Source organism: Fusarium phalaenopsidis (assembly GCF_050370095.1).
Source record: "Fusarium phalaenopsidis strain FUZ10S chromosome Unknown contig_32332, whole genome shotgun sequence".
Classification (NCBI taxonomy): domain Eukaryota; kingdom Fungi; phylum Ascomycota; class Sordariomycetes; order Hypocreales; family Nectriaceae; genus Fusarium; species Fusarium phalaenopsidis.
The window spans coordinates 3,537,826-3,565,447 of NW_028145391.1; the positions used below are offsets into that span (position 1 = coordinate 3,537,826).

Genomic DNA, 27,622 nt, shown 5'->3' on the forward strand with positions numbered 1-27,622 from the left:
CAAATTTGTAGCCACGGTGTTGATTGAATGGACTAGACAAGCGGTTATTCAGAGCGGCTGTTATCACAAACATTTTTTTTTGGCTGACTATGATTGTTGTCTTCACTGTGCAAGGAAGCCATCAGCCACATAACAAAGAATAGAGTTGTTAAAAGAATAAAACAATAGAAAGGCTGTTAAAAAGGAAAAAGACTTAATATTGGGCTTTCGCTTTCCGGTAAGTCCAACAAAACCGTTTGCATAGAGTTACCCTATTGCCATTGTTGGTTTCAACGGCTTACACGGGTTTGGGCGAATCAGCGTGGCCGTATTCGCATGACTCACGTTCTGAAGCAAACGCTCCAGTCACTCAACCTGCCATGGTTGACACGACAACGCGGTCTTTTGAACCCAAACCACATATCTTGCTGATTGGAGTGTCCTTTTTGAAAAGAATCATCACTTCAACTTCATCTCATCAATCACAATTCCAAGTCAAAAGTGAATCAATCTCGGGACCTTCCGGCACACGGACCATACCTTATTCGGCCCGCCCCTGACACTTTTTCTCCATCCTTCCGATCTCGGCCGGACCATCTTTCTGCCGGCGGGGTGCCGAGTCCGGCTCTTCTTCTCGACGAGGGGCACCAAGATTTTTCCACGCAACAAGCAAACATCATGGCATCCGAATCCACGCATACTGAGTCACAAGTATACCTCTCTACGAGGGGTGGTGACTATGGTGTAGGCTCCCTCGACGCGCCGTACGCCATTGACATCTTGCTGACCTCTCCAAGCTCTCCTTCGAGACCGTTGTCCTGAAGGGATTGGCTGCCGATGGCGGTCTTTTCCTGCCCCATGAGATCCCAGCTGCGAAGGACTGGGTACGTATGCCATCTTCTGAGCCGCGCGACGCCTGGCCATGGCCCTGGTTGGCTCGCGATTCGGTTCTGAGTGACCAATGACTAACAGTTGACCTTAGGAAAGCTGGAAGGATCTCTCCTACACCGAGCTCGCTTTCCAGATCTTCACCCTCTACATCTCCCGCAGCGAAATCCCCGCCGACGACCTGAAGGCCATCATCGAGCGAAGTTACTCAACATTCCGCGCGAAGGAGGTCACACCTCTGGTCAAGCTTCAGGACAACCTCCACCTCCTCGAGCTCTTCCACGGACCCAGCTACTCTTTCAAGGATTGCGCTCTACAATTCCTTGGTAACCTTTTTGAATACCTTCTGGCCCGTAAGAACGAGGGCAAGGAAGGCCGAGGTGCGCAAATGACGGAACTTGGCAGCACGCCGAGTGTGTTATGGCCAAAACAGGAAATTCTGACAAGCGAGTAGACAGACACCATCTGACCGTTGTCGGTGCGACAAGTGGTGATGTGAGTCACCACAGTGTTCGAGTTTCGGATTCGAAACGATGCTAATGCTTCTATAGACCGGATCTGCCGCTATTCACGGTCTCCGAGGCAAGAAGGATGTGTCAGTAACCATCCTGCACCCTAAGGGCCGTGTCAGCCCTATCCAGGAGCTTCAGATGACAACTTGCACCGACGCCAACGTTCATAACCTGGCCGTGACAGGCACTTTCGATGACTGCCAAGTACGCATTGCATGATCCGAGATAAGATTCGACACTAACAGCACCGCAGGACATCGTCAAGGCTCTGTTCAGCGACCCCGAGACGAACAAGGACCTGAAGCTCGGCGCCGTCAACTCGATCAACTTCTCTCGAATCCTCGCCCAGATCGTCTACTACTTCTACTCATACTTCACTCTTGCGAAGCAGAACCCCGATTTCAAGATCGGTGACAAGGTCCGCTTCGTTGTGCCAACCGGAAACTTTGTGAGCACCCTTTCCACGGCCCAATGAATTTCAACTAATAGGATAAACCAGGGCGATATTCTGGCTGGTTACTTCGCGACTCGCATGGGTCTTCCCGTTGACAAGCTTGTCATTGCCACTAACGAGAATGACATCCTCGATCGATTCTGGAAGACTGGCCGATATGAGAAGCATGTTGCCCGAGGTGCCGAGGCTGAGGGCGGTCTGGAGGTGGATGGAGTTAAGGCTCATGAGGATGGTGTGAAGGAGACTCTCAGCCCCGCCATGGACATTCTGGTATCCAGCAACTTCGAGCGACTTCTCTGGTTCCTGGCATACGAGTTTGCCGCCACCGTTGGAATGGATGTCGAGTTCAACCGAAAGCAAGCAGGTCAGGAGGTCAGCGCATGGCTCAAGGACCTGAAGGTTAAGGGCGGCTTCGGACCCGTCTACCTGGACGTCCTCACCAGCGCACGAAAGACTTTCGAGAGTGAGAGAGTCAGCGATCCCCAGACCCTCGAGACCATCAAGGAGATTTACGAGAAGGTCGGATACATCCTCGACCCTCACTCTTCGGTCGGCATCACCGCTTCCACTCGATCTCTGCAGCGAGCTGGACCCAACGTCCCCCACATCTCTCTTTCTACCGCCCACCCTGCCAAGTTCGCCGGCGCCGTCGAGCTTGCTCTCAAGGACGAGAAGGACTTTAACTTTGAGGAAAAGGTGCTTCCCGAGGAGTTCATCGGCCTGGACCAGAAGCCCAAGCGTGTTTCTGATGTCAGCAACGACTGGAAGGCCGTGAGGGAGCTGGTTAAGGAGCAGGTTGAGAAGGAGCTTTCGGGTCAGCATTAGACTATGATCCTGAAGGGTGGTGTTTTATTTTTGTGCCGATTGAGTCAAAATGGCGGGCTATAGACTAAAAAAATCACTGTTTTCTTTGTTCACCTCTTGCAGTTGTCTTGCATAGCCCATACACACTGCGCAGCAATACCGGCCCCAGCCGTCTGTTTACCTATGAGAAACTAGTACATACACATAGGATAGATGTGAATAAATGTGACATCCATCCATACGTTTTCGTTCTCGTGCTTGGATCGGCAACTCGTACAGAAACCTGTGCAGCTTTGGCTCAGATATGGGGCGCATCTCAAGGCGTCTTCTTCAGCTCCGGGATTTCCAAATCTGCCTCAAGGACGTGTATTGAGCCAATCAACAGCGCCGAAAGCGGCCGTGGCGTCGCTAGTCGCATATATCAACACCACGTGGAAGAGGTTCGAACAACGTCTGGTCCAACAAGGGATAAAGTCCAAGCTTCCTTGCTTTTGAGAATCTCGTTTATAAGCGCCAAGGACCTCAATTGCTTGTCCATCCTCGTTCAACTCCGAAGACACCATTAAACACCATCATCATGAAATCAATTACCTCTGTGTCTCTCCTGCTCCTCTCAGGGCTTGCCTCGTCGCTCGCTCAAGACAGCACGAAAGCATCACCGGACACTGCCTCCTTGACTTCAACATCCGATGCAGCTAGCACGAGCGGAATCAGCCGTGAAGTCGAGAAGGAGCGTGCCGAATGCTTCCAGGATTGCTACAGAAAGTATGGAAGCTTTCTGAACTGCCCCCTTGGCAAGGACAAGTTCTTTGAGTGCTGGTGCAACGAGGACGATTGGGTAGAGAGGGAAGAAGATTGCGTGTGGGATGTGTGTGGAGTTGATGCCTATAACGGTATGTGACGAATATTTGTGTGTTGGAGTCAAGATGAAAGGAGGTTGACTGGATGACAGGTTATGGCGGCATACAAAGGAATCTTTGCGCAAAGGTCGAAGCTCCCTCTAGCAAGGTCACTAAGACAGCGACTTCAGTAGGACTCTTATATCTTGACATCTTGCAGACGAGTAACCTTTTGTAGACCTCAACTGAGGCCCGGACTAGCCAGACAACCGCTCATTCCGAGTCGACGAGCTCTGCTTCTGCTCAAACTGACGCGTCGACTTCCGAAACCAGCACCACTTCCGATTCTAGCAGTGCTTCCAGTGCTTCCTCTACTGTCACCCAGCAGGAGACAGCCGGGGCAACCCGGGAACCAAATGGAGGCGTAGCTGGCCTGGCTTCTGGTGCAAAGGCCGGATTGGTTGTGGTCGTTACGTATCTTGTTTTCATGATTCTTTAAAGGCTGGAGGGAATCTCAATGTCTAGAATGCAGTGGGTAGATAGAAAGATGGGTGCCCGGAAACATTGAATCGGAATATCACTCGAGATAGATGTGTGTAGACGTGAGAACCTGTCGTTTACAGATTACCCCTGTTGCGTTGAGTTCTTGTAACGTTCTGCTATACTTCTCTACACCAGTACAAGATCCTTAGGGAGGTCTCTAACAATGAAGAAAAAGGCTATCTATTTTCATCATCTCATAGCGCCTTTCGAAGTCCTTCGTGCTTGACGACCCATCCATCATCCTTGGGGAACCCTGGTGCGTCTCCCTTGGAACCATCCCACCCCTCTGCCATATACGCAACTATTCATACCATCAGTTTCAGCATCGCATGAAGAAGTTTTTACAAAAATGTCTTACCTGCTAGAAGGAAACCGGCGTTTCCGGGCATGAATGGCGGCGGCGTACCTCCATCACCACCTCGAATTGCGAATCCTAGTGTCTGAAGTCAGATAAAAGCCACCCTTGATAAGATCATAGAAGGAATACTTACCCGCATCATCAAACTTCCAGTAGTCGTAAGCCGTCAAATGGTAGATTGCTCGCTTCGGGTTCCCAATTCTAGCCGAGTTGATAGCCAAGATAGGCCGTCCCCATCCTCGAATATTCTGATCCGTCCAGACTTCCCAAACCTTGTCCGCCGTCCGACGGGCCACTCTCTCGTCAACTGCGGGTGTATCAGGGAGAATTCCCTGAAGCATGATGAGGCTTCTGGGATCACGGTTGAGAGCTGGGTCCTCCCACCACGAGGCGTTGAGGCCATCGTAGACGGCGTAAAGCCCGTCGATTTGAGTTGGTTTGGCGAGATTCTTGGCTACGGTCGTCCAGTGCTTGGGAACTGGCAGTCCAAGCTTCTTCTTCCACTCGCGGGCAACGTCTAGCCCATATCGCCAGTATGCTACTTCGTAGGCGAGATTGAGTGTGGCAGCAGCAGGCGTGTTCTCAGTAACACCAATGGAGCTAGAGAAGGTCAGTTCCTTCGTCCCAAAATTGTTGATAGAGAGTACTCACGGAGGCCCAAGATCATATTTGCCGGAGGATTCGTTGTACCAGGCGTAGGATGCCATGTAGTCTGCACTAGCCTCGAGAATAGGATCCCATCTCTTCAGCGTCTTTCGAGTCGGCTGCGACTTGTATGCCAGCATGGCCATGTACATGGGATGAGGTTGTTGCCACAGCAGGTAGGCATTGATACCACCAGGCGAGCTCCTGCCAGTAATGGTCTCCGTCATCTTGGGCCAGCGGGCTCCCTCCCAACCCATTCCTTCAGCTCTTGCAAAGGAAGTTGGTAGAAGCTTTTCGTAAAGGGCGGGAAAGATGTTGTGGAAGAACTTGTCGCGGCCCCACGAGACCCAGTGAGCGTTGTGCCAGACAACCATTTCCATGTGGAATTTGCCTAGAAGCATTAGAGACGCTCGATATTCAGGGCATGCCTATACATACCATACCACCCATTGTTCATAAGCCCACTCTCCTGGGGAGACTCGCCAGTAGTTGCGCTGTTAACGCGGACATGATACTGGGACGTGACGATTCGTCGTTGTAGCTCGGTTGCGTTGGGGTTGGTAGATGCAGTCAAATCGACGAAGCCTCCCTTCTTCCAATACTCGTGCCACTCAGCCGAGTTTCGCTTTCTAATTGTAGACGGAAGATCGGGGACTTTCTTCTCAGGAGAGAAGTGCGCTGTGAAAGAGATTGTCGAACCGTCATCTGGAGACAGGATGTATCGGTGAGCGGTAATTGCGGTAGAATCCTCGGACTCGAGTCTCTTTAGCTCAAGAGGGGTTTTGTTTGGCCAGCGCAAGTTAACGTAGTACTTTGGTCCTAGATCGTGGTGGATGTGCGCCGTGTCCTTCTTGGAACCTCGGATCAGCTTTGTAGTGTGGTTCGCCGGGAAGTCGTAGACGCCGACAAAGACCTCATACTTGTACTTGGTGGTGTGAATAGGCGGATAAGGAAAGTCAAATTCGACCTTGAGCTTTCCAGAGTCAATGAGTTTCGACTCAATTTCAAACGTCACGGCGTCCGAGTCAAAGTCTCCCTGTGTCACGACTTTGACCTTTGTGCCATCTACCGTAAAGGTTGAGGTAATGACACCACTCCAAAGGTCCAGCTCCTGATGGGTGTTTGAGATCTGGTCAGAAGCTAGAGTGGTGTCCTTGTATCGAAGTCCGATGCGGCCCAAGTTGATGCGGTTTGGGTTGCCGATGAGCCATTGAGATACGTCAGGCAGGTTGGGATCCGGAATGTCGTAGGAGACGTTGCGGCCATGAGTCAGCTTTGGTACCCCAGTGTATGCATCAATTGGGCTTTCAGTAGTCAGTATCATCCCTCAAATTGGGCCTGACAGAACGCACGCCTCTTTCGGTTCAGTGTCATTGTGCCATGCCCACACAGACATGGTGTTGAAGGGGAGGTATGTCTGCATGCCAGTGGTATCTACACCAAAGGCGAAGTTGCCATTGCCGACTTGGAGAGGGGTAGTCTCATTGTTGATGAGCTTAGTTCGAACGATGTTGTTCTCCGTGACAATTCGTTTCCTGACAATGTTAGATGTGCTAGGTTCAACAAACAAGAACCCTCACCTGTCTATGGCTCCAAGAGCCAATGCTGGCAGCAAGAGCAAGCAGAGTCTCTTCAAGGCCGCCATTTCTGCTTTCATACCTGAACATCACTCGCCACCGTTATTCCCGCGGCGGTCTAGCATTTTATCTCAATCCACCCCTGTCTCACCATCCCACTCAAAATCCGGGGTAAACCACGCCGAGCGTCCATCACGACACTGCAACCGGATATCAATACCCCGAAAACTGCAGTCGGTTCTCATGATGTTGCGAAGATCTCGTCTGACAAAGCTGTGGGGGTCCAAGCTAACAACCCGGGGTAGTTTTGTTTCCGCCAATTCGAGTGCTGCCCGCACTTTGGGGAGGTTGTGATCTGCGTGCATTTAGCCGACTGAGATCCTTCTGGCGATGGGGTTTGGGAATAGCCGGGTATTAAGGAATGGGGGCAATGGTGAATCTGCATGGTCCGGGTTGACTTGGATTCCAACCGAGCTCGGTTACAGGAGGATCATGTTTATTCACGCACCTTGTTCAGGTAGGGTTGATGATGGGAGAGTATCTAAGACATTGGCTCAGAAAGTTCAAAGTTTGTGTATCTCCCTTGCTGTTGTAATTCCTGGGCTCTTATCGACAGACTATCCGTGTTCATTTCGATTCCGGAAGGCACAGTCTGTAAAGTCTTGTCTGCCAAAGGAAGCGAGTGCTCGATCAAGAAACGCACCATCCAGCCGTCTAGCCGATGTGTGTACTCAGCTGATAACAAGCACACATTCTGAAATGTAACCAGTCTCGAAATCTGTCACATTTAGCATCCGGCGGTGGTGTTTAGAATCGGTATGCTTACCATTGAACTGGTGTTGGCCCAGTACTGCTTAAGCTCCATCAGAGCTGCAAAATTCGAGTTGAGATCCCGTCGAGCGTTTTCCAGTTCATTGTCGTTGCCGAATAATAAGGTATGTAAGAGAACCGAAGAAGACACAACAGCCATGTGGCCAACCGTGGGGTACACGGCCTCGCAACCTTCACTCTCTCGAGCCATGCGAAGAAGTGCGCTGTAAGCCGATGCATGATGCTTGCAGCGAGAGACGCAAGTCTTCCCAAGCTCAGTCAGAGAGTTTCTAGCTTCCAGATACCGGAAATAGAGGAGCGTTGAATAGTGGTGGTAGCCGAGATGAAGTCCGACGAACGGCCCTCCAGTCCCCTTTGCTTGGTGAAAGCGGAAGCTTTGCTCCGTTTCCTTGGCATCGGCGGGAAGCATCTTTTCCCAGAGATCCAGCTTTTGGGAGAGTTCAGCTGCTGTACGATCAAGTTCCCAACCATCGAAACATCCCTGGGCACTTTGTCGGTTGAGGTCTTGTATGGGGCCAAAGTGCTGAACAAGAGAGATCATGTGTGCCCAGAGCCCCGGCTTCCAGGTGCCTTCATGTCTGGTCAGATGATGGGGTAGGGAATGAAAGACACCCTCGTCCATCGGCAGATCGATATTTCCGCCGAGGTCCTTGATCTGACGCGGTAGTCCGATTCCAGCAGAACACCAACGGTCAGCCATAAACAGTGACCACCAAACCCTCCTTTCAATCTCACGCTCTACTATTGAGCCCGTTGATGTCGGTGAATTGAGACGCATGATCTGGGCCATGCTATTTCCAATGCCTAGAAGCTATTAGCGACGACAAGCGTGAGTTTGGTGAATGACGTACGAAAGTACAAAGCCTCTGACGAAGGATTCCCATGACTAACGCATAGGTTCGCAATGAGTATGCAAGTCTGAATATTCTCGAGGCAAATGTTTTCCAAGTCAGATTGAAGTAGGCGCTTCGATTCATCAAGGAACGATAGCTCCATACTCTGGACTCGATAATCAACCGAGAATCTGCAGCCCATACTGCAGAGAGCGAGCAGCAACGCTCTATTGATAGTGCCTTGACGCACATTATCTCGTATGGTGGGCAGATGGAAGATACTGTGGGGTCGATCATGGATCTTGACCAGGTAATATTCGACAAGTTCCTGGGCCATCGAAGGTGTGAGCTCGGGTGCCGGTGATGACACAGACTCTTGAGGCGGACTCTGTTGGGCTTGTCTTGGCGGCTTTGGGAGGATGTTGGTAGAATCGCGAGTTGTTGCGCGAGTCCCGCATCTCACATGTCTCTTCTCGCAGGTTACGCAAGCTTCGCCGGCACCTCGGCGGATGCACCGGCGTTTTGCCTCCCGGCATTGCTTACATGCCGTGGGTGGTTTCATGCTTCGATCTGCTGAGATAAGAGGGCACAAGACAAAGATGTATGATTGACAATACTCCACACTCAACTGAGGAGTGTCTGCGGGAACCTCGGTGAAGGGAAAGCTGGAGATGGAGAGGCAGGGATCGGGTTTGGCCGCTTGTGAGTGGTTGGTAAGCCGTGATCGGCATCATCCCCGTGTGGGGAGATTGGCTATCTACCCTACACATCCGGGCCGAACACATGGGTCGAGATAGAAACGAGAAATCGAAGGAGCACTGCCCTTCAAACTCTCCTCAAACACTACTAATTTTGTAGAAGAAAGGTTTCTAGTAGAAATCATACTCTAATAGTCATGCATAAGTCATTCTTCTTCTTCTAACACGTGTGGCCGTTCTCCGTCAGTTTTTGCTTATCCTCGTGTTATCTGCATAGGTGATGTTTCACGATCGCTGATTCCAGTTTTCAAGAACCTTGTTGAAGTTTTGCAATTATATGTTCTACTTCATCAGTTTAGCAACTAACTCACTTTACTGCTAATCCTCAATGTCGTAGAACTCGACCTCGGAAATCATAGTCCTGGCCGGAATGGTGACACAAATCGGGAATCCTCCATAATCCGGGTCTTCGTTGGGCATCATGACGCAGCTGCCACTCCTCGTCTCGTCACCATTCAACATTCTGACAGTTCTCAGTGTCCCAGCCTCTTCGTCGGAAACAGTCTTCTCGTTAAACTTCAGGATCCCAGTGAAAGTTGCCTTTGGGTTTGATGAGCGCGCCCTGACCTGAAAGCCCTTGCCGATGAGTAGAAACTTGCCATTGCCCTTGTGAATGACTATGCCTGAGCCTGTGCCAGGCTTTCCGAAGACGAAACATCTCTCGATGATGATTTCGAAGCCTCCCCACTGACGGATGATGGCTTTGCTTGGATCGGAACCATCTTCATTCAGCTCGTCAAAGCAGAAGCCCACCGAGTCCTCACCCCGGCGCTGTGATTCAAGTAGAACAGCAGACACAGACTTGAGTAAGCCATAGTGCTTCGTCCACGCTGTTACTCCCCCTCCCTCGAGAGTATCGATACCGAACGGTGAGACGCCCATGGCTGCATATGAGCCGTACGCGATCCAGATTCTTCGAACCCCGTAATCGTCTCGTCGCTGCTCTGGGATGAAGAGTGGTTGATTTCGGTGGCGGTACTTGGCACATGTCGAGTTATAGTCGGTCAAATAACAGTCTGGTGCAACAAAGTCGAGGTTTGGGGCGAATATCTGCCAGATATCGAGGACATTGCTCGTGCCTCCTCCAGAAGGATATTCACCAGGTGCTCCGCCACCGCCGACGATTACGGGGAAGTCGTTGTCCGAGTCCTCCCCGGCGTAGTTGAGCCAGACATTGGTGTAGTAAGGTATGGAGTATACCGCCTTGCCCATGCTGGTGACGTGGTTTAGGTACTTGGCATAGTGGTAAGCCATGAATAGCTCGTCTGTCTGTGAGCTCTTTCCAAAGACTGTCTCCCAGTCAGAGTTCTTAGTATTGGCTGCGCGACTTTTGAAGGCGGAAAGACTCTTCTTGAGATCTGGGCGGAGATTATCCCAGTCCTTGGTTAGAAATTCGACCAACTCATCAGGCACAGGCTCAGAGAACTTCTCGTTGGCAGCATCGCTGCCGTCTCGAGAATCACCCAAAAGGCCCGTCTCGTTCTCAACCTGAACCATCAGAACAGTGGAATGAGCCTCGTCTATCTCCTTAATATGCGCCATCAGCTTCTGGAAGGCCTTTCCGTCGGCCTCGGGGGCTTCGTTGTGGAAAATCGATAGCACGTCTCCTGTTTGGAGGACGCCGCCTGCCTTTCGTAGTTTTGCTCGAGGGAACCGTTTAGGGTTTGTTTTGACCCAACCTGGAACATAAGTTGATAGACCTGGGAACTATTGTCAGCACTGAGTATCTTGCGACAAGAATGCCTAGATTGCGTACCGTTCTTGAACGAGCCAAACCACAGTAGAACCAGGTGTAACCCGTGCTTCCTGGCACCCAGAATCACCTTGTCCAGCTCTTCAAAGTCAAAAGTCCCTTCGACTGGCTCAATCATTTCCCAAGTCACACAACCCAAGATGGTGTTGATGTTCATGTCGGCCAACTTCTGCCACACCGTATCCATGTACTCGGCGCTCGTCATGGACGAGTTTTGCAGCTCAGCCGCCCGCATCAAGAACGGCTTGCCCTTCACGACAAGCTGTTTCGACGCCTTTGTGGCGACGAGGTGAGGAATTTGCACCATCGTCATTGGTGCGGTTGAGTTTGAATATGTCGAGAAGCGTAGAGTCTAGAGTCCGTGAAAGGAGAAATGAGGGGACTTGTTCTTTAAAACAATGGCATGGGTCTCATAAGGGTTCTGCGCCATGACGTGTCTTAATGTGCTGGTCTCACCGGTCAAGGATCGTCAAAGCAGGCATGGGGAGCTGTGCATGATGTCGGGATTCATTTGTTGTCATTGGCCATCATGAAACCAATTCCGAACAACAGTGGATAACGTGGTTGATGCAGTATTAGCAAGCTGAATGACACGAAAGAGGAGATATGACGAAAGCTGCATATCCGCACCACTAACATCCCGCAATCGATCTGTCATGAGACTTCAAAGCCGAATAATCACAGTTGGTTCCGTAAAATCATTCCTGCAAGGCCGGGAATGAAGCCATCTGATTGGATGATAAGCCGCATCAACAGCTTCGACCCGCAGATGGGTTGGCATGATTGGCAACATGCGCAAGAGAGACTGCTCAGTCCCCGGCAACCGACAGCCTGCCAAGAGGCTCAAGCGGAAGCAATTGCTATCCCAGCCAAGAGTACTTATGGAGAAACTGGTAGCCGTCCATGGTGCGCTTGGAGTTGCACACCCTCAAGCCGAGCTCATCTCAACCCCAGGTTGTCTCCAGACTGCGGGGTGGCTCCGGATCCGGAAATGAACAAATCTGAGTGGCTCTTAACCCGGACCTGCTCCTCATCCCCGGACTTCCCCTCGTGTTCTTGTTTATTTGAACGTGGATCATACGACGCGATTGAACATTGGAGAAGACCTGGATGCCAAGTTCAGCTATAAAAGAACAAAATGCGACCTTGAGCCAAGCTCTAAACTTCACATGCAATTACAAACTCCTCAATTCTTGATCGCCTGCTTGTTTACTCTCGAGACATGCCGTCTCTGGCCCCAAGGTCCTACCAGCTCCTCGTGGGCGTATTCGCCTCGCTGGGAGCTTTTCTCTTTGGCTATGATCTCGGTGTCATAGCTGCCGTCGTCGCCTCCGAGACTTTCAAATCCCAATTTGACCCCAACACATCGGAAGAGGGTCTTGTCGTTAGCATGTTCACGGCTGGTGCCTTCTTCGGAGCAGGCGCTGGAGGTACCCTTGGTGATCGCATCGGTCGACGAGGAACAATTGTTGCCGGTGCCGTCGTATTTCTTCTTGGTGGAGGTCTCCAAACCGGAGCTCGGAACATTCACTTCCTATGGACTGGCCGGTTCATCTCCGGTTTGGGAGTTGGAGTTCTCTGCATGATCGTTCCTCTTTACCAGGCCGAACTCGCACATCCACATATTCGAGGCCGTATCACGGCTCTGCAACAGCTCATGATTGGCGTTGGAGCTTTCATCGCAACATGGGTCGGATGGGCTTGCTTCGTCGATCTCGGTTCTTCCAGTGCCCAGTGGCGGGTTCCTCTGGCCATCCAGAATGTTCCTGCGATATTCCTTGCGGCACTAACCTACTTGTTTCCCGAGAGTCCTAGGTATTTGGGTTTATGAAGATCTCATGATCGCCAAAGTAACTAACCGATATGTAGATGGCTTGCCGACAAGGGCAAGGATGAAGAAACCCTCCACACACTTGCAAGACTACATGCGAACGGCAACGTCGAGGATCCCTTTGTCATGGCCGAATACGGCGAAATCAGAAACTCCATCCAATATGAGCATCAACACGCAGCCAAGTCGTACAAGGAACTGTTCAAGTCACGAAGTGCTTTCCGTCGTCTCTTCCTCTGCTGCGCCATCCAGGCTTCTGTCCAGATGACAGGCGTCTCGGCAATCCAATATTATTCTCCCACCATCTTTAAGCAGATCGGCATTGCTACGGACGATACACTCAAGTACCAAGGTATCAGCAATGGATTGGCTATTGTCGCCCAGGTCTGTGCTATGCTGCTGATTGATCGCACCGGACGTCGATGGCCTCTAATCGGAGGCAACTTGTTCAACTCTGTGACCTTCATCATTGCGTCTATTCTTCTTGCCCTGTTTCCTCCGGGAACTTCCAGCAACTTGAGCGCACAGTGGGGGTTCATCGTCATTACCTGGCTATACAACTTCTCCTTCTCATCCACTTGCGGTCCGCTCAGTTGGATCATCCCAGCTGAGGTGTTTGATACCAACACTCGTGCCAAGGGTGTCAGTATCGCCACGATGGCCTCTTTTGCGTTCAACACCATGATTGTAAGTAATCAGTATCACATTCAAAGTGCATGGATCGTTGACCTTCTCCAGGGACAAGTTACCCCCAAGGCTATGGAATCAATCGGCTATAGGTTTTACTTCCTCTTTGTTGTCTGCAACGTCACCAACGCCCTGTTCTTCTGGGTATTCCTCCCCGAGACAGCCCGCAGACCCCTCGAGCAGATGAACGAAATCTTTTCAAGCAAGAGTTGGATTGTTATTGGCAAGAGTACTTCTTATGGCGGTACCACGAACGATGTCGAGAGCCATGTTGATAAGACCGAGGTGGCGCACGAGGCGGAGAAGAGAGAGAACTGAGGTATCCTGATTTCTGGATATGGATGATCGTAGGTACAGAGTGACTTATTAGGCCTACTATATGAAGATGGGGATGGTTCGATTATAACAAGAGACTGATGTTGCAAATCTTGGCACAAATGGACTCAGAGCGTAGTCCATGGTGTGAATACTCAAGTGATAATGTCATGAGCTTATTGATTTCTTGATACTTCGTTTTGCTAATATGGGGCACTCTAAGTCACGCATCCATGGTCTGAAATAGGCAAGGCAAAGCGCTGGGGGCTATTTCGCGCGAGGTATATCTAACCTGACCGCCTTTTCTGAAAGTCATTGAACTCATATGAAATTAGGAAGCTACTCAGGGCGTTGGCCTAAACTTGGCGAGCTACTGGCCCTGTTGTTCTTGTTCTCCTGCCGAAGGGTTATAGAGAATGCTCGAGGAGCAGGAACGTCGAGGGTGATTTGGGATCGGCCTTGGAAGAGACAGAAGAGAATCGTTTTGTAACCGAGGGGCATCCAAGACCGCGGCAACTTGGAACGGCAAGTAACAAGTCGATCAGCGGAAAAGACGGACATGAAGATCGTCAGGTGTTTCCTCGGCGACACTTCGCCATAACCATGGCCCGATGAACCAGGAAAAGCGCCCATTTAGCCTGCAAGTTCAACTGCCTCGTGCCAAATATGCAAGGAATAAGAACTTGTTGGATCGACCCCTCATGTGGCGGCATCTGCCCCGAATTTGCATAAACCCCTGGTACACAGATATCCTAGCCTTAGTCAGATGACTAGAAAACCCCCTCTTCTCTCGAGAGGGGCCGGGAGGAAGATCAAGCAATAACATCATCACTTTTGGCTCCACATCGTGTTGTTTCATATCGTTCTGATCGAATATGCCGTACGCTATCTAACAGAACTCTAAACTGGGGAGATGCGCGGGGAATGCGGGGGATAGTGCGCTTTTCGGGTTCGGCGTCGCGGACCGTTTGACGATGGCTTCGGCGCCGAAGGCCGCTTTGGAAAGGTGATCTACTTGATTCAAGTGTATTAAAGCTTCGGTTTGGCCGCCGAGTTCGTCGTTATCGAGATATGCGCCAAGGCGTTTCGAAACAAACTCTTATCTATTGTTTGATATAGCCTCCACAATGTTGGGTCATTCTCTTGCCCTGGCCCTGGCTGCTACCACCTTACCGGGACTTGTTTCAGCAGCCCCGAGTGGTGCGGACACTCCTGTTGTCACACTTCGGAATGGCTCCTACTATGGCATTCACAACTCTGCCTACAACCAGGATTACTTCCTAGGCATGCCATACGCGCAACCACCCCTCAAAGATCTACGCTTCAGACATCCCCACTCCCTAAACACAACCTGGGATGGGCTCCGTAATGCAACGGAGTATCAGTCCAAATGTTACCAATATGGTTATCCAACAGGACCACTCACAGGAGGCTCTGACGATTGTCTTCACCTGAACGTCATCCGTCCCTCAGGAGTCGCTGATGAGAAGCTTCCTGTGCTTGTCTGGATCCACGGCGGTGGTCTTGTTGGGGGCTTCAGCGGTGATCCTGGCAATAACCTCACGTACCTTGTTGACGAGTCTGTCAAAATGGGATCACCAATCGTCGCCGTGTCCATCAACTACCGCTTAGCTGCCTGGGGATATCTATGGAGCAAGGCAATCAAGGAGGCGGGAGAGGGAAACAACGGCTTCCGAGATCAAAGACTCGCTTTGCAGTGGATTCAGGAGAACATCGCAGCATTTGGCGGTGACCCTGACAAGGTGACCATTTGGGGCCAGAGTGGAGGTGCCCGTGGTGTTGCGTCACAATTGACAGGCTATGGTGGCAGGGATGATGGCCTATTCAGGGCAGCCATCCTTGAGAGTGCCACAGGATTTCACACAGCCTTCCGTGAGGAGATTGTCAAAAATGCTCTTGACTGGGACAAGGGATATGCTCAACTTCTCAAATTGACGAGATGTGGATCGGCCAAGGATTCCCTACAGTGCCTCCGAGAGGTTCCCTCTCTTGAGCTGGCTGAGAAGATTGGAAATATCACGTTCCCGGTCTATCTCGATATCGTCGACGGGGACTTTATCCAAGATGACCGCTCTGAGCTGGTTCGACAAGGAAAGTTTGCCCACGTGCCTGTCATCAACGGTGCCGCAACAGACGACGGTGATTTCTTTGCGCAAAAGGGAATCAACACGACAACCGAGTGGGAAGCTTATCTGCGCAAAGAAGGAGCGAGCAACAGTACCATTGAGGCCATCTCGGCTTTGTACCCGGACATTCCCCGTGTCGGTCTCCCTGCTACCTTTGAAGGACGTCCAACAGGCGAGTTGGCATCTTATGGTGCTCAATGGAAGCGTGCATTGGCTTTTGGCGGAGATAGAGCTATGCATGCACCAAGGAGAGCCTGGGTCAAGACTTGGGCTGCCGCAAACCTTTCTGCATACAGCTACCGCTTCGACGTTGTGTCTGGAGATCGCAATCCAGTCCAAGGAGCAGGCCACTCAGTCGACCTCCCCTTTGTCTTCCGCAACACCGAACGCCTAGCTCAACTGAACGCCACAGAACCACTTCCCGGCTCCTTCAGTGCCTTGGCGGTCTCGATCTCGAGAAAATGGATCAGCTTTGCGGCAAACCTGGATCCCAACTTTGAGGGGATGCAGGGTGAAAAGTGGCCAGTGTACGAGGAGGAGGGGGGAAAGAACCTTGTGTTCCATATTAATGACACTTCTTTGGTACATGTGGAGGATGATACTTATCGGACGGAGCAGCTCGAGTATTTGCACAAGAAACTGTGGAAGACTGGCCTGGAGGAGGGACGATGAAGAGGCTGGCCTATACGAAGAGTCTAAAAATACAAGAATTGATGTGTTAATATGTATCGCCCTGCGTCTCGTTGCCTTTTGAGAAAAGAGCCTGATAGAACAAACCAAGGTCACATTGCATGTCAAGTGTATGCCAGACCTGAACAGCATCTGTTATGTTGCTCTGTCATTTACAAGGTATATTTCTGGTTTGCACGACCCAGGACAACTATGTCACTACTTCTCGAGTCAAATTACGTACTGTGTCTTACAAAGGAGCTCGGGACCCGAAGTTTGTGCTGATCCCGCCAAGAATGTGTCATGTGCAAGTAGAGCTACTGGTGCTGACAGGGTTAATAGAAATACTGCATGGTTGCGTTGTGTCTCTTTTGAGTTGAGCCTTTTCAGCATCTCGTTTAAATAGTTTTAGCAATGGCTACCTGTATGCTCGAAACTAACCTCGTCCTTCCAGCAAAGCTGACCCGCCGTTTCCAGACAACGACTTCATCTCTCCGCGCGATGAATACCCTCCAGTGGCAGACCTGCGTACAATCATAGCCGAGCGCCCAATCCCAATCCTTCCTCCGGACACCTTAGGCCTTATCTCGCTCATCGTGGATAAAAAGGTTGGCATCAAGGCCGGGGTTCAGCCCGTTGTTTTCGCCACAACTGGTCTTCACTTTTCAGACAATAGCATTCTAGAAGCAGATGCTATTGTCTGGTGCACAGGATTCGCAGATCAAGACGTACGAACCGTTACAGAAGAGATCCTCGGAGGCCACGGCGTGTCTACCACCCCTGAAGACCTTGATGAGGACAAGAATCTGCTCGGTCCAAGGGACATTGCATCTCGCCTCGACGTCACATGGGGCCTCAAGTCAGAGGGCAAGATCCGTGGAATGTGGAAGCGCCTTCTACGCCTTGGAAACTATTGGGTCATGGGAGGAGCTACTCAGCACCATCGCTGGCATTCACGAACTCTAGCGTTGCAAATCAAGGCGGCTCTCGAAAACATCCTGCCACCTGCTTATCGTGAGACGCAAGGCGCATGAAATTAGGATAGTCCTTTGGATGCTGCCTAAAATCTCTTGTTATGATTCTTGCACTGTTTCTCCTCAATTCTTTTGGGTTGTTCATCGGCTGGGCACTCTTCCTCTTATTCACACAGGTCCTTATTCACAAGATTGGCACATCATAACACAATGGTAGAAGGAGTTGTTTCAATCTGTTTTTATTTGGCTGCTTTTTAATACGCTGATCGCTCGATTGGATCTCCTCCTCATATGTTTCTACTCTATCTCTACAGCTTGCTGCTAGGCGCAGCCACCTTGGGAATCCCAAAGAGAGACAGGTCATTCGTAGACTTTCCATCGATCGCCAGTTCAGCAGCAGCACGACCAATTGCAGGCGCAAACTTGAATCCATGCGCAGCACCCAAGGCCACAATGACATCCTTGTGATTCTCCAACGGGCTGATGATAAACTGACGGTCTGGTGTGATGGTGTACTGGCAGGTCACCGTACGCATGGGCTCACCCTTGCCAGGTATTGTGTTGCTCATAAAGTCTTGAAGCTCCTTGGACAGCTCTGGAGAGGGGATGTAGGTGCGTTCCTCGGGTGTCATGCGGTTGTATGAAGTATCCCGGCCAGCCTTGATAGTTGGCTCGCCGTAGCTGGGGAATCCGTAGAAACTGGGAATTCCGCCCCAGATCCAGACGGGGAACTTGTCTTGCTCAAAGTTTCGCAGATCTGAATCCTTTGGTCTGAAGTAGGTCACCTGCTCCTGCATAACATCAAGAGGAATCTCGGCCTTAAGGTGCTTCAGGAGCTTGTTGGTCCAGGCATCAGTTGCGAGGATAACCTTCTTGGCATGGAATTTGCCTTTAGGCGTCTCAATAACAACACCAGTACCAGCGCCATCAGGTGTGACACGGTCAACTGGAGTCTTCTCCTTGAGAACGGCGCCATGTTGGCGAGCCAGAAACTGCATGGCCGAGACTGACTTTGAGGCGTGGGCGATACCAGAGTCGGCTGTGTACACAGCCTGGACGTTTTCGGGGACTTTGAACTGAGGCCAGCGCTTGTTCGTTTCTTGAGCAGAGAGAAGCTCATAAGGAACCCCGTTAAGGTCGAGACTCTTTGTGTATCCCTCGATTGAGAACATCTTGTGGCCAGTATTTGGGGGAAAGAAGATGATGCCGCCAGTGATGGTCAACAGCTCCTGGCCAGTTCTTTGCTCAAGGTCGGCCCAGTCCTTGTAAGCGGATCGAGCGAGTGCCACGTACTCGGGCTCTCCGTATGAAGTCCTGACGATACGAGAAGTATCACTGGAAGCTCCACGAACGTGGCCAAACTCGAATTGCTCGAAACCAATGACCTTGGCGCCTTTGAGGGAAGCGTGGTATGCTACCGCACTTCCCAGAGCGCCCAGGCCAACAACAGCTACATCGAACCGTTCCATTGTTGATGCGGTAGTTGAGTTGATGAGTAAAGAGGATGTATGTGTATGAGTCGGGGGTATCTAAGATGGATGATATAAGACAACGAAGACAGATGATGAAGAACTGGAAGGTTAAACATGGACTTTGGTTCTCATTTGTAGTCGCTATCCAAACCGGAACTCAGAGGTTCAACTCCAATCGGAGCCAATCCGCTTCCACCAACTCTATCATTGTAATTCTCCGCGTTTCCGTGTGGAACGCATCACGAAGCAGTTTGCGGGGTAAAGATAAGCCCAAGGCGATGGGATAAAACCCCGTCCCCACTGTTATTGACACCCAGGAGGTCATCTGATCGGAATGTCCCGTCCCCGCCCGGAGAAGTCGAGGCTTACCACATTGAGCATGGAGATCCGCTTCATGGTGTTTTCCGCCGTTTTATCACGATAACGACTGGTTTATTGGATCAGTTTGCGTTGAGATGATAATGGCCTAAATAGAACATAGAGTAAAAAGAAATATGAGTGGCAAGGGTTGCTCAGGGGAGCCGAAGAGACGTCCGTTGACAACTCCACGCCAACCAAGAAAACTGCAAAAAAAAAAAAAAAAAAGGAACTCAAGCGTAACGCTTGTGGCGATCTCTCCCGCTGTGAATTGAACCAGAAAGAGTAATAATATTAAATAATAATATTATATATTATATAGTGTTTGGGGTTGGGGTTGGGGCGTGAAAAAGGGGGGGGAGGATTTAGTTACTCACAACTATTATCTTCCGTAGTATAGTAGTTAGTATATAAGCTTATTATTAAATATTATTTAAAAATTCTTTTAATTATTTATTATTTATTAATTATATTTTTTACTCGATATTAAGCAGCTATCAACCAGCTGTCAACCAGCTGTCAACCAGCTGTCAGCTAGCTGTTAACGAGCTGTCAATCAGCTGTCAACACTGACAATCATCAACGCCCATGAACCGCCGACGCCATCGGTCGGTGCGTTATTCTTCGAGATTCCACTTGCTTCTGTTTAGGTATTTCTTCCTTTCACCTTGACCACAAAGATGAACGAGGGCACAAACCTCATCCTCTCATTATCAACGCACCATCATCGCGCTCACGCAAGCACATCGACCACCGACTTCTCTGAGGATGGATAATCCTCGCCTTGATGATGCTGGGGACCAGCCAGAATCAGTCAATCCAGTATGTGTGCGAAGCCAGTGGGCTAGACTGATGAGACTGAGATCGAAGCGAGGATGAGGAGGGAAGATCATATACGCTCTGGTCGGGTTGGTTGATCATGGCATTCACGTTCATCGGGTTGGCTTTCGTCGAATACGGGGATAAAGATTGATCAAATTGGTGGTCAGAGCCATGATGGTAGCTGTCGCTTCGCTGAGGCAGTGCCTGGGATTGGGAAGGGAGGCTATGGGCGCCGGTGCTAGTCGAAGGAATGGAACGAGGAGCACCATCAAAGAAGCTCGCTTGGGCTTGGCTATGCACCGAGGATTGATGATAGACCGGCTGTTCGATACTACCAACTCCTTGGGCATGCGTCGGTGGCAGTCGGAAGGGCTCGTCGAAGGAGGACGCTTGATAGACTGGCTGATGATGCACTGGGGGTTGTTGAACAGCCGACTGCTCTCCTCTGTTGGCTCCACGGGAATTCGAACGTGCCCGTTGAGCGTTTTCACGCGTCAATACATTGCCTCGAGAGATCTTGAACCTTGGGCGATGACGTTCGACCTGCGCCGGAGGGGCTACGGGGCCATGGCCGACAGCACCCTCACCTCCAGCTTGAGCCTGGCCGTGGTGGCTATCTTCCCCAGTGAGACTATCATCGTCTGTAATGTCGATGTTATCTTGAAGATCTTGGCGTTGATGATCGGTGGGAGGTGCCTGAGTAGTACTGGCAGTGCGTCGGTTATCAGGTACGGCGCTGGCGACGCGGCGCTTCTTTAGAGGCTGGTTGGTCTTGGATGATTGATTAGCTTCTTCAACATGGGATTTTCGATCGTCGAGGCTGGCTCACCTGGGCGAACTGCGTCGTGCGTGACGCGGGCGCTGGAGGCTCTGGGGGCGGCGATGGCCCATCCATCAAGTCGAAGTTGATGGGCGGGAATTTTTCTCACAGAGAATGCTTCATGGTACCAAGCTTTGGTCTACCATAAATGCCTACCATGAGAACCCAGACGGCAAAGTCCCAGTCCAAATCCTTCCAGATGCGGTGGCCGCTTGGCTGAGTGCTATTACTCTTGGTCCAGCGAACATGCTTGAGGTTCTCGATGATAGTTTGCTGAATACCATCGGGCCATTTCGCGGAATGTTCATCCCACAGTGCCTTGATTCTCTTCAACGATTCTTGATCGACGGCGACCTGGGAAAGCCCCTTGGTGTTGAGAGCGGGGAATTCCATCGCGCATGGAGAAGTGGGCGCTGTATAGAGAAAGAGTTAGTCTCGACGATGAGGGAAGATGGGTAATGAGCCGCAGGATTACCTCTCGGCGTATCGAGGCGCCGAAGAAAGTGCCTTGGTGATCAAATCGATGAAATGAAGGCTGTAATCGGTATTGAAGAGTAGGATTGTCGATGATGATGCGAGGTGGGGTGGAGGGGAGAGCGATGAGGCAGAACCGCTCTGGTGAAGGGGAAAGGAAGAAGAGAAAAGGCAGAAGGGAAAGGGAAGGAAAAAGAAGAGAGTAGAAACAAACACACAAAGCGTTGGTAGTATTGGAGGCGGCCCTGAGCCCGGTTGGTGATGTTGGCAGTGCCTGGCAGTGTCAGGCAGTGTCAGGCACTGGCAACGCTTTTTTCCCGTCATGGCCATAACAAAGATCAATCAACATCAACCACCGTGTTTACATTCTCATCTTTCACTCTCACGGTCGAATAGCTCACTTCTGGCCCTGAAACACCTTGCTTCGAGCCCACCGTGAATCACCATCATCACCCAAGCATCATCACCCAAGCCTAACACCCCCTTCCCTCCCATCATTCACATTTCCACCGACCATTGACGATGGTGCGCAGGATCGGCCGCAAGAGCGAGCAGTTCAAAGATTTCCTTCGTCGGGTTGAAGGCGTTGACCCAAGTGCTGAGGGATCTGAGTTGTTTGTCCTCGACCAGGAGTCCAAGCGGCTCGATGACATCGCCCAAGGATTTCGACATCTGTCTTTGAAAACTCAGCTACAACAGGACTCTCACTTGGAGCTCTATCAAAATTGGGCCAAAGTCGCTCTTTGTCCCTCGGAGACTGACGACATCGATGAAGTCTGCTTTCCATCTCCATCACCAAGCAACGGCGGGGGGCCTTTTGGACAACTGTCCTCGCAATTGCGTCGATTCCTCGTTTACGCGCTCAAGAAATGCGTCCCTCAATCGAACGAATACGACTGCATTAGCTACCGAGTCCTTGCCCACTACCGCCGCAGCATGCATTTTTGGGTGAATCGGAAGTATCAAGAGCGACAGATTGAGCCACCATCATCCAGCTGGATCAATGGCAAAATGACCGAGATAATGCGTCTACTACAAAAAGAAGTCAAAATCCGCAGTCATCGAGCAACCCGGCCAAATCGCAGTCGTGCGGGGACCTGGGAGGTACTAATGATGATGGACTTCGACATGCGAGAAACGCCCTGTATCGAATTCACCGAGTGTCATCATCTGGCTTGGGTAATCGGTTGAGTAGCAGCTGTCCGGCCTGGGTCTCTCGCGATGCCCAAGCATCAGGGAGACCGTTCTCTCCCGTACCTTGTCTGGGGAGATCTTGATATCCAGAGAACCAACGTCGAAGGGATGTTTTACGTGAAGATGACGATCAGAAACCTGAAGACGAACTCGGTTGACCCAGAGAAAGAGGCCGACGACAAGACACTAATCCTGTGAGTGAGACTATTCCCCCTCGAGCGATATCGATAATCGGGCTAACAGTTTCTTTTCAGATCCCTCCACAGCCCAAAGGGCCAGATGACCTTCGAGTTGTCGGCGCCTCACCGGATCCTAACGATCGCCTTGCGCCGGGGTGTTCTCTCGGGCATCAATACCATCGATGAGCTCTTCAAAGGGCGAGAGAGAGACATCATCATCAAGGATGAATTCAAGGACAAGCCTGTTCTCCTCAAAGGCGCGCCTCGCGGGATGTCAGTCAAGGAGAACGAGCCGATGCCAGCGGGGGCCTTGACCGACTACCTTAAACTTCGAGGAACGAAGACAGGCCTCACCGAGTCGATCACCTTTTATAGCATTCGACGCAATACCGCCCAGGACTTGCTGAGCAGGGTGGGAGCAGAGAAAACCCGGGCAATGATGGCACATGATCCTGACTCCATTGTAATGGAGAAATACTACACCGCCGATCGAACCATGCTGCTCGATCTTACCTCCCTCGCCATCGGTGACGCCGCGGGCGATGACGCAGACAACCGTCCCCTCGACGGGAGCCTCGCCTTCTCTAGGCTGAACAATGAGCAGATGCGCCGCGTCTCCCCGATGCTCAACGTCTTGTTCCGAGAGCTCCGCGAGATTGACGATGAATATCCTCACGATGGGGATAGGAAGACTCAGAGAAACCGAGATCGAGTCCTTCGACGCGCTGCGCTTCGGTCGGTCATGAAGGATCTCGCAGACGAGCAGCGCCGACGAATCTCGATCGACGAGAGTGAACTCATGGCCAAAGATCTCCAGTCCTTGGGCGGAGAGTTCAACCGCCGCGTCCTCGACCGAGCAAAACAATACACCACAATGGAGCCTGATGAAAGCACTGACGAGGGCGATAGGGCATTGAACAACGTCGGCATCGATTTGGAACATGAATTCCCCGAAGATGAAGATCCCTTGCCTGAAGAGGACGCCGAGGACCAGTTTCGAGACCAGATTGACCGCGGCGAGGCGGTCAACGCATACCCCGACGAGCTCTCAGATAACACCAACGACATCTCCGAGGAGCTCTCCAAGGTCGATTACGCCACGGCAGCTCGTGCCACCATGGAAGTCTGGCTCGCGGTGGGCACCGATGAATCTCAGTTCGGAACGAAGCAGAAGCAGAATCAGGGGTCGATGGTCCTCTGCCCGCGCTGTCAGGAAGACGCCACCGTTGATGCCGAAACCAAGGCCAAGCTATGGGTTCCAAGCAAGCTTCCACGAGATATGGATGGAGAGTTCCATTCTGGCCTCAAGAGGTTCATTCGTCGAGCACAGAAGATAGCCAGGGAGGAGGATCTCAGAGGTCCTCGATGCGAGATTTGTGTCACCATCGCGCCGCCGGGCATCACCATCCCGTGGCACGGGAGCATCAAGACCCTGCTGACGCATGTCAAGAAGTCGGCGGCTGCGAAGCTCGTCGCTGGTGAGGCGAAGATCGATGGATGGTGGGCCGATAGAGAGGACAAGGATCAGCTCTGCGCCGCTCATGACCAGGTGAAGCGGGACTTGGGCTGGTACGATGCGGACTTTCGCGGCAACCTCGAGCACAAGGCCAAATCGAGGGCCGAAACCGAAGATTTTCGAAACAGGCGACTTGGCGCCCTTTCGCCTGCCTACTCTTTTGCCAAGTTTACCGAGCTCGATCGACCGATTCCCATAAACGACCTCGTGCAGCGAGGCAGCACTCCAAACTGGATCGACAACTTCCCTGGCATAGTGCGTTACAATGAACTATCATCGACCAACGACCCGGTTTCTGCTATCCTCGAAGAATGTTCCGACCTATTCACGTTCGAACCAATCGGTCAACTTCCACTAGTGCCAGAGCCGCTTTATGAACGGTTCAAGGACCTCGTCGATATGGGACCTATTCCAACCTGCCCGGACCCTGATTTTTTTTCAACTCAAGGCGCTAAGAGCAACTAGCTCTGCCGATCCATGTGGAGCTGACTGTCGCTATGTCCACGCCGTTGTCCTCGATGCTGTCCATCGCTCTCTCCTCGACGTTATTCTTCAAATTATGCCCGACGATATCATTTTTGCTTTTATTGATATTCTATCTCGATGTTCATTATCTCTCGACAATCATTACCTCTTGGTCATGCTGTCTTCACGGCGCCGTCTTCGACGCTGTCCAGCGCTATTTTCTTAACTTTCTCATCGAAATTATCCCCGATATTGTCCTCGACACTATCCTCTTTGCTTTATTTGCTATCATATCTCGATAATCATTGGTCGGTCACACACTTGGGGTCGAGGGAAGGGTTATTATGAGTTCATTGTACAGTTGATTATTAGAGAAATTATCTTGATTAAAGATTGAAGTTTATTATGCTGTGATTAATACCCCCTTTTTCACGCCCCAACCCCAAACACTATATAATATATAATATTATTACTCTTTCTGCTTGCCCGCTACGCGGGTAACCAGAAAAGGGCCAACTTGTTTTTTTGACAAGCTTGCATACTGACCACTATACTACGGAAGATGATGGTTGTTGAGCAACCATTGTAGCGAGGATTCGATGCCGGGGAGTTGCGCCATGCTGACCATAAACCCTAACGTTTGCCGACTCTCCGAACTTGTGCTCATCCTAGGAACAATGGGAGAAGAGAAATCAGTTGTTTGACATCTCAACGGAGCCAAGGACGTCATCAAACGGAAAGAGGTTTGCTTGATGTTTTCCCTTCTTCACTGTTCATGTCATAGGAATTGCTCGACAACTTCAGCATCACATAACTTAGCCTTAACGAAGCATAATTATTTTCCCTTTTTAGCTTAATAGCATTCACTACACATGAAAAAAGTTTGGAAATAGAATAAAGAATATTGATAACAAGGGGAGCAGAGACAGGGCACCCATCACCAATACCTCTCAGTCAGCGCATTTTCATTTCATGTGATTGCAATTTCGCATTTCTTTTCATGCGGCACTTCTCTTTGATCAATGTCTAATGACTTCATTGATTCGTAACTATTGAGCATTTTCATGTCTATACCAAGTTCCACCCGTGCATCATGGAGCAAGAATGGTTCATTCCCAGCCCAAGCCACCAGGCTTTCCCTCACCAGAGAGGTGCTTTTCCATGTGAATTACATTGTAAAGCTCAAGCGCCAGGTTGGGTTTTCAGCTCATATGCGAAATCTAGACATAATCAGCTTCAAATGTCTTGGAAATTCAGGCATGTTGTGCTTCGCAACAAGCCACTGGATTGGTCGGGCTCAAGCCTATAGCTCTCGTGGGACATTCCTCGTGTCTTGAAGCATTACTTTTTACAAACGCCATGCTTCAATAGCAAGGGAAACCAGAATGTCTGAGGCGGCGAGCTACTTTACTTTGCGTGAGTCTGGTCACTCAATTCTTAAAGCGCGTCATGGCCGGTAGAGTTAGATAGCATGATCAACAACAGTCCTTTTCACTTATTAAAGGCATAGAAGCTTTGGTCGTCCTAAAACGGCGATGAAGAATTCACAGTGCCCAAGCCAAGTGCGCAACAAGAGGCTCGGCTCTCGGAGTAACGTCACCAATCCCTTAACTGTTCGAGATAACCACTAAGACATGGCGCTGGAGTGGCGTTTCGAGAGCCGGAGTTCCTCAAACACATGCGAAGTAGGACCTAGACATGGCGCACTCGAGCTGAAGATGAAAGAATGTCGGTACTCAGCCCCAGCAGAGGGTGGAATGTGAGAACATGTCTTGCCCTGCGTACCGATGCTAATAACAATGTCGCGGATCGCACCGTTTCCCCGCCCCTGAGTTTCACGGCATTGGAGATGCTATGAGTCAAGTTCAACGGCTCATTTCTTTCAAGTACAAGATGCACTCGCATCCTGTATACATATTAGAGTTTACAGGGAGGCACATCACGGCCAAGCATGTGCTCCTAGAGGGGGTGATTAAGAGTCATGTCTTAAACTTATCTAACGGAGACAATTCGGACGAGCGTATCTTGCTTAGACTCTCAGACGGAGAGCTTCATTTACGGCGTCGTGTAATACAGCACCAGCTCCTCTCAAGACGGACACAAGCGCACAGCGAAAACGAAAGGGGTCGCAATAATTAAACACCTCGCTCGAAGGGAGACAATCTCAGTCACATGAAAGTTACAGTCCTTTTTTCTGTTCAGTAGGACTACTCCACGACTATAAAAGACCAGGTTTCTCTCCAAATACCTCCATCAAGCAAGTCTCAAGTCGATCCAGACAACTACACCCTCGCACTCATTACACCAATATCCACTTCTATACACTCATTTCAACTATGCAGCTCTTTGGAATCATTGTCGCGGGGCTCTCTGTTGCCTCCGTGCAGGCCATCGCAGTCCCCGGGCTCCCTGCTGCAGGCCTCCTCTTCGCTCGTCAAGATCATCCCCCTGAGTCTCCTTGTTTGCATCCCGGAGGCAAGAAAAAGTGTCAGATTGATGTATGGCCCAAGCCCTTCTCCTATGACTTGGTTACTAACCATTCCCCAAGTGCGCCAGCAAGAATGCCGACTTTTGGTCCTGCGCTCCGTATGTCGTCTAGGCCCTTTCAGCATCGTTTATTCTGACACTTATTAGTACTTGCGTCTGTCACTTCATCTCGACCACGGCTTTGCCGCCTACTGCTACGCCCACTGGGCCACCGGCTCAGACGTCGGACCAGCCAACAGCGGTCCCGACGCCCAGTGGGTAAGCTACACGGAACGTGTTGTGTGAACAATGCACATGCTCCGTACAAATGTATTTCAAGGGCGACTGGACTCCTACACTATCAAATCTATCTCACAAGTAGCTGCCAGTCTATTAAGAACCGTTGCTCAGTTTGCCTCCGTCCTTGGGTGTCATGTTGTTTGCGTCCAGAGTGACTTCC

At 50.8% G+C, this 27,622-nt stretch overlaps 12 protein-coding genes across 12 annotated transcripts; 7 read left to right on the forward strand and 5 right to left on the reverse strand.

The window, feature by feature from the left end:
• Window positions 1-657: 657 nt before the first annotated feature.
• On the forward strand, window positions 658-2,658 carry LRP88_14120 (threonine synthase; the record flags this gene model as incomplete). Its single annotated transcript, XM_083250470.1, has 7 exons — window positions 658-723; window positions 777-863; window positions 962-1,247; window positions 1,322-1,362; window positions 1,419-1,583; window positions 1,633-1,827; window positions 1,879-2,658. 7 exons carry the CDS (start codon window positions 658-660, stop codon window positions 2,656-2,658), a joined length of 1,620 nt encoding a protein of 539 aa, XP_083094804.1.
• A 556-nt stretch (window positions 2,659-3,214) lies between these two features.
• On the forward strand, window positions 3,215-3,975 carry LRP88_14121 (uncharacterized protein; the record flags this gene model as incomplete). The annotated part of the gene is made up of 3 exons (XM_083250471.1): window positions 3,215-3,530; window positions 3,590-3,666; window positions 3,715-3,975. 3 exons carry the CDS (start codon window positions 3,215-3,217, stop codon window positions 3,973-3,975), a joined length of 654 nt encoding a protein of 217 aa, XP_083094805.1.
• A 238-nt stretch (window positions 3,976-4,213) lies between these two features.
• Window positions 4,214-5,249, reverse strand: LRP88_14122 (uncharacterized protein; the record flags this gene model as incomplete). Its single annotated transcript, XM_083250472.1, has 4 exons — window positions 4,214-4,320; window positions 4,378-4,452; window positions 4,511-4,977; window positions 5,029-5,249. 4 exons carry the CDS (start codon window positions 5,247-5,249, stop codon window positions 4,214-4,216), a joined length of 870 nt encoding a protein of 289 aa, XP_083094806.1.
• Window positions 5,250-5,283: 34 nt separating this feature from the next.
• Window positions 5,284-6,346, reverse strand: LRP88_14123 (uncharacterized protein; the record flags this gene model as incomplete). Its single annotated transcript, XM_083250473.1, has 2 exons — window positions 5,284-5,413; window positions 5,466-6,346. The coding sequence occupies 2 exons, from the start codon at window positions 6,344-6,346 to the stop codon at window positions 5,284-5,286; spliced, it is 1,011 nt and encodes a 336-aa protein (XP_083094807.1).
• A 2,993-nt stretch (window positions 6,347-9,339) lies between these two features.
• Window positions 9,340-11,081, reverse strand: LRP88_14124 (glycoside hydrolase superfamily; the record flags this gene model as incomplete). Its single annotated transcript, XM_083250474.1, has 2 exons — window positions 9,340-10,700; window positions 10,778-11,081. 2 exons carry the CDS (start codon window positions 11,079-11,081, stop codon window positions 9,340-9,342), a joined length of 1,665 nt encoding a protein of 554 aa, XP_083094808.1.
• Window positions 11,082-11,996: 915 nt separating this feature from the next.
• LRP88_14125 (sugar porter family MFS transporter) lies at window positions 11,997-13,610 on the forward strand (the record flags this gene model as incomplete). The annotated part of the gene is made up of 3 exons (XM_083250475.1): window positions 11,997-12,589; window positions 12,644-13,296; window positions 13,351-13,610. 3 exons carry the CDS (start codon window positions 11,997-11,999, stop codon window positions 13,608-13,610), a joined length of 1,506 nt encoding a protein of 501 aa, XP_083094809.1.
• An 872-nt stretch (window positions 13,611-14,482) lies between these two features.
• On the forward strand, window positions 14,483-16,426 carry LRP88_14126 (Alpha/Beta hydrolase protein; the record flags this gene model as incomplete). Its single annotated transcript, XM_083250476.1, has 3 exons — window positions 14,483-14,487; window positions 14,600-14,613; window positions 14,796-16,426. The coding sequence occupies 3 exons, from the start codon at window positions 14,483-14,485 to the stop codon at window positions 16,424-16,426; spliced, it is 1,650 nt and encodes a 549-aa protein (XP_083094810.1).
• Window positions 16,427-16,837: 411 nt separating this feature from the next.
• Window positions 16,838-17,457, forward strand: LRP88_14127 (uncharacterized protein; the record flags this gene model as incomplete). Its single annotated transcript, XM_083250477.1, has 2 exons — window positions 16,838-16,847; window positions 16,901-17,457. The coding sequence occupies 2 exons, from the start codon at window positions 16,838-16,840 to the stop codon at window positions 17,455-17,457; spliced, it is 567 nt and encodes a 188-aa protein (XP_083094811.1).
• A 248-nt stretch (window positions 17,458-17,705) lies between these two features.
• Window positions 17,706-18,866, reverse strand: LRP88_14128 (uncharacterized protein; the record flags this gene model as incomplete). Its single annotated transcript, XM_083250478.1, has 1 exon — window positions 17,706-18,866. One exon carries the CDS (start codon window positions 18,864-18,866, stop codon window positions 17,706-17,708), a length of 1,161 nt encoding a protein of 386 aa, XP_083094812.1.
• A 1,170-nt stretch (window positions 18,867-20,036) lies between these two features.
• Window positions 20,037-21,261, reverse strand: LRP88_14129 (uncharacterized protein; the record flags this gene model as incomplete). The annotated part of the gene is made up of 2 exons (XM_083250479.1): window positions 20,037-20,819; window positions 21,025-21,261. 2 exons carry the CDS (start codon window positions 21,259-21,261, stop codon window positions 20,037-20,039), a joined length of 1,020 nt encoding a protein of 339 aa, XP_083094813.1.
• A 1,302-nt stretch (window positions 21,262-22,563) lies between these two features.
• On the forward strand, window positions 22,564-24,696 carry LRP88_14130 (uncharacterized protein; the record flags this gene model as incomplete). Its single annotated transcript, XM_083250480.1, has 2 exons — window positions 22,564-22,730; window positions 22,791-24,696. 2 exons carry the CDS (start codon window positions 22,564-22,566, stop codon window positions 24,694-24,696), a joined length of 2,073 nt encoding a protein of 690 aa, XP_083094814.1.
• A 2,336-nt stretch (window positions 24,697-27,032) lies between these two features.
• Window positions 27,033-27,468, forward strand: LRP88_14131 (uncharacterized protein; the record flags this gene model as incomplete). Its single annotated transcript, XM_083250481.1, has 3 exons — window positions 27,033-27,129; window positions 27,245-27,282; window positions 27,331-27,468. The coding sequence occupies 3 exons, from the start codon at window positions 27,033-27,035 to the stop codon at window positions 27,466-27,468; spliced, it is 273 nt and encodes a 90-aa protein (XP_083094815.1).
• Between the last annotated feature and the right edge of the window lie 154 nt (window positions 27,469-27,622).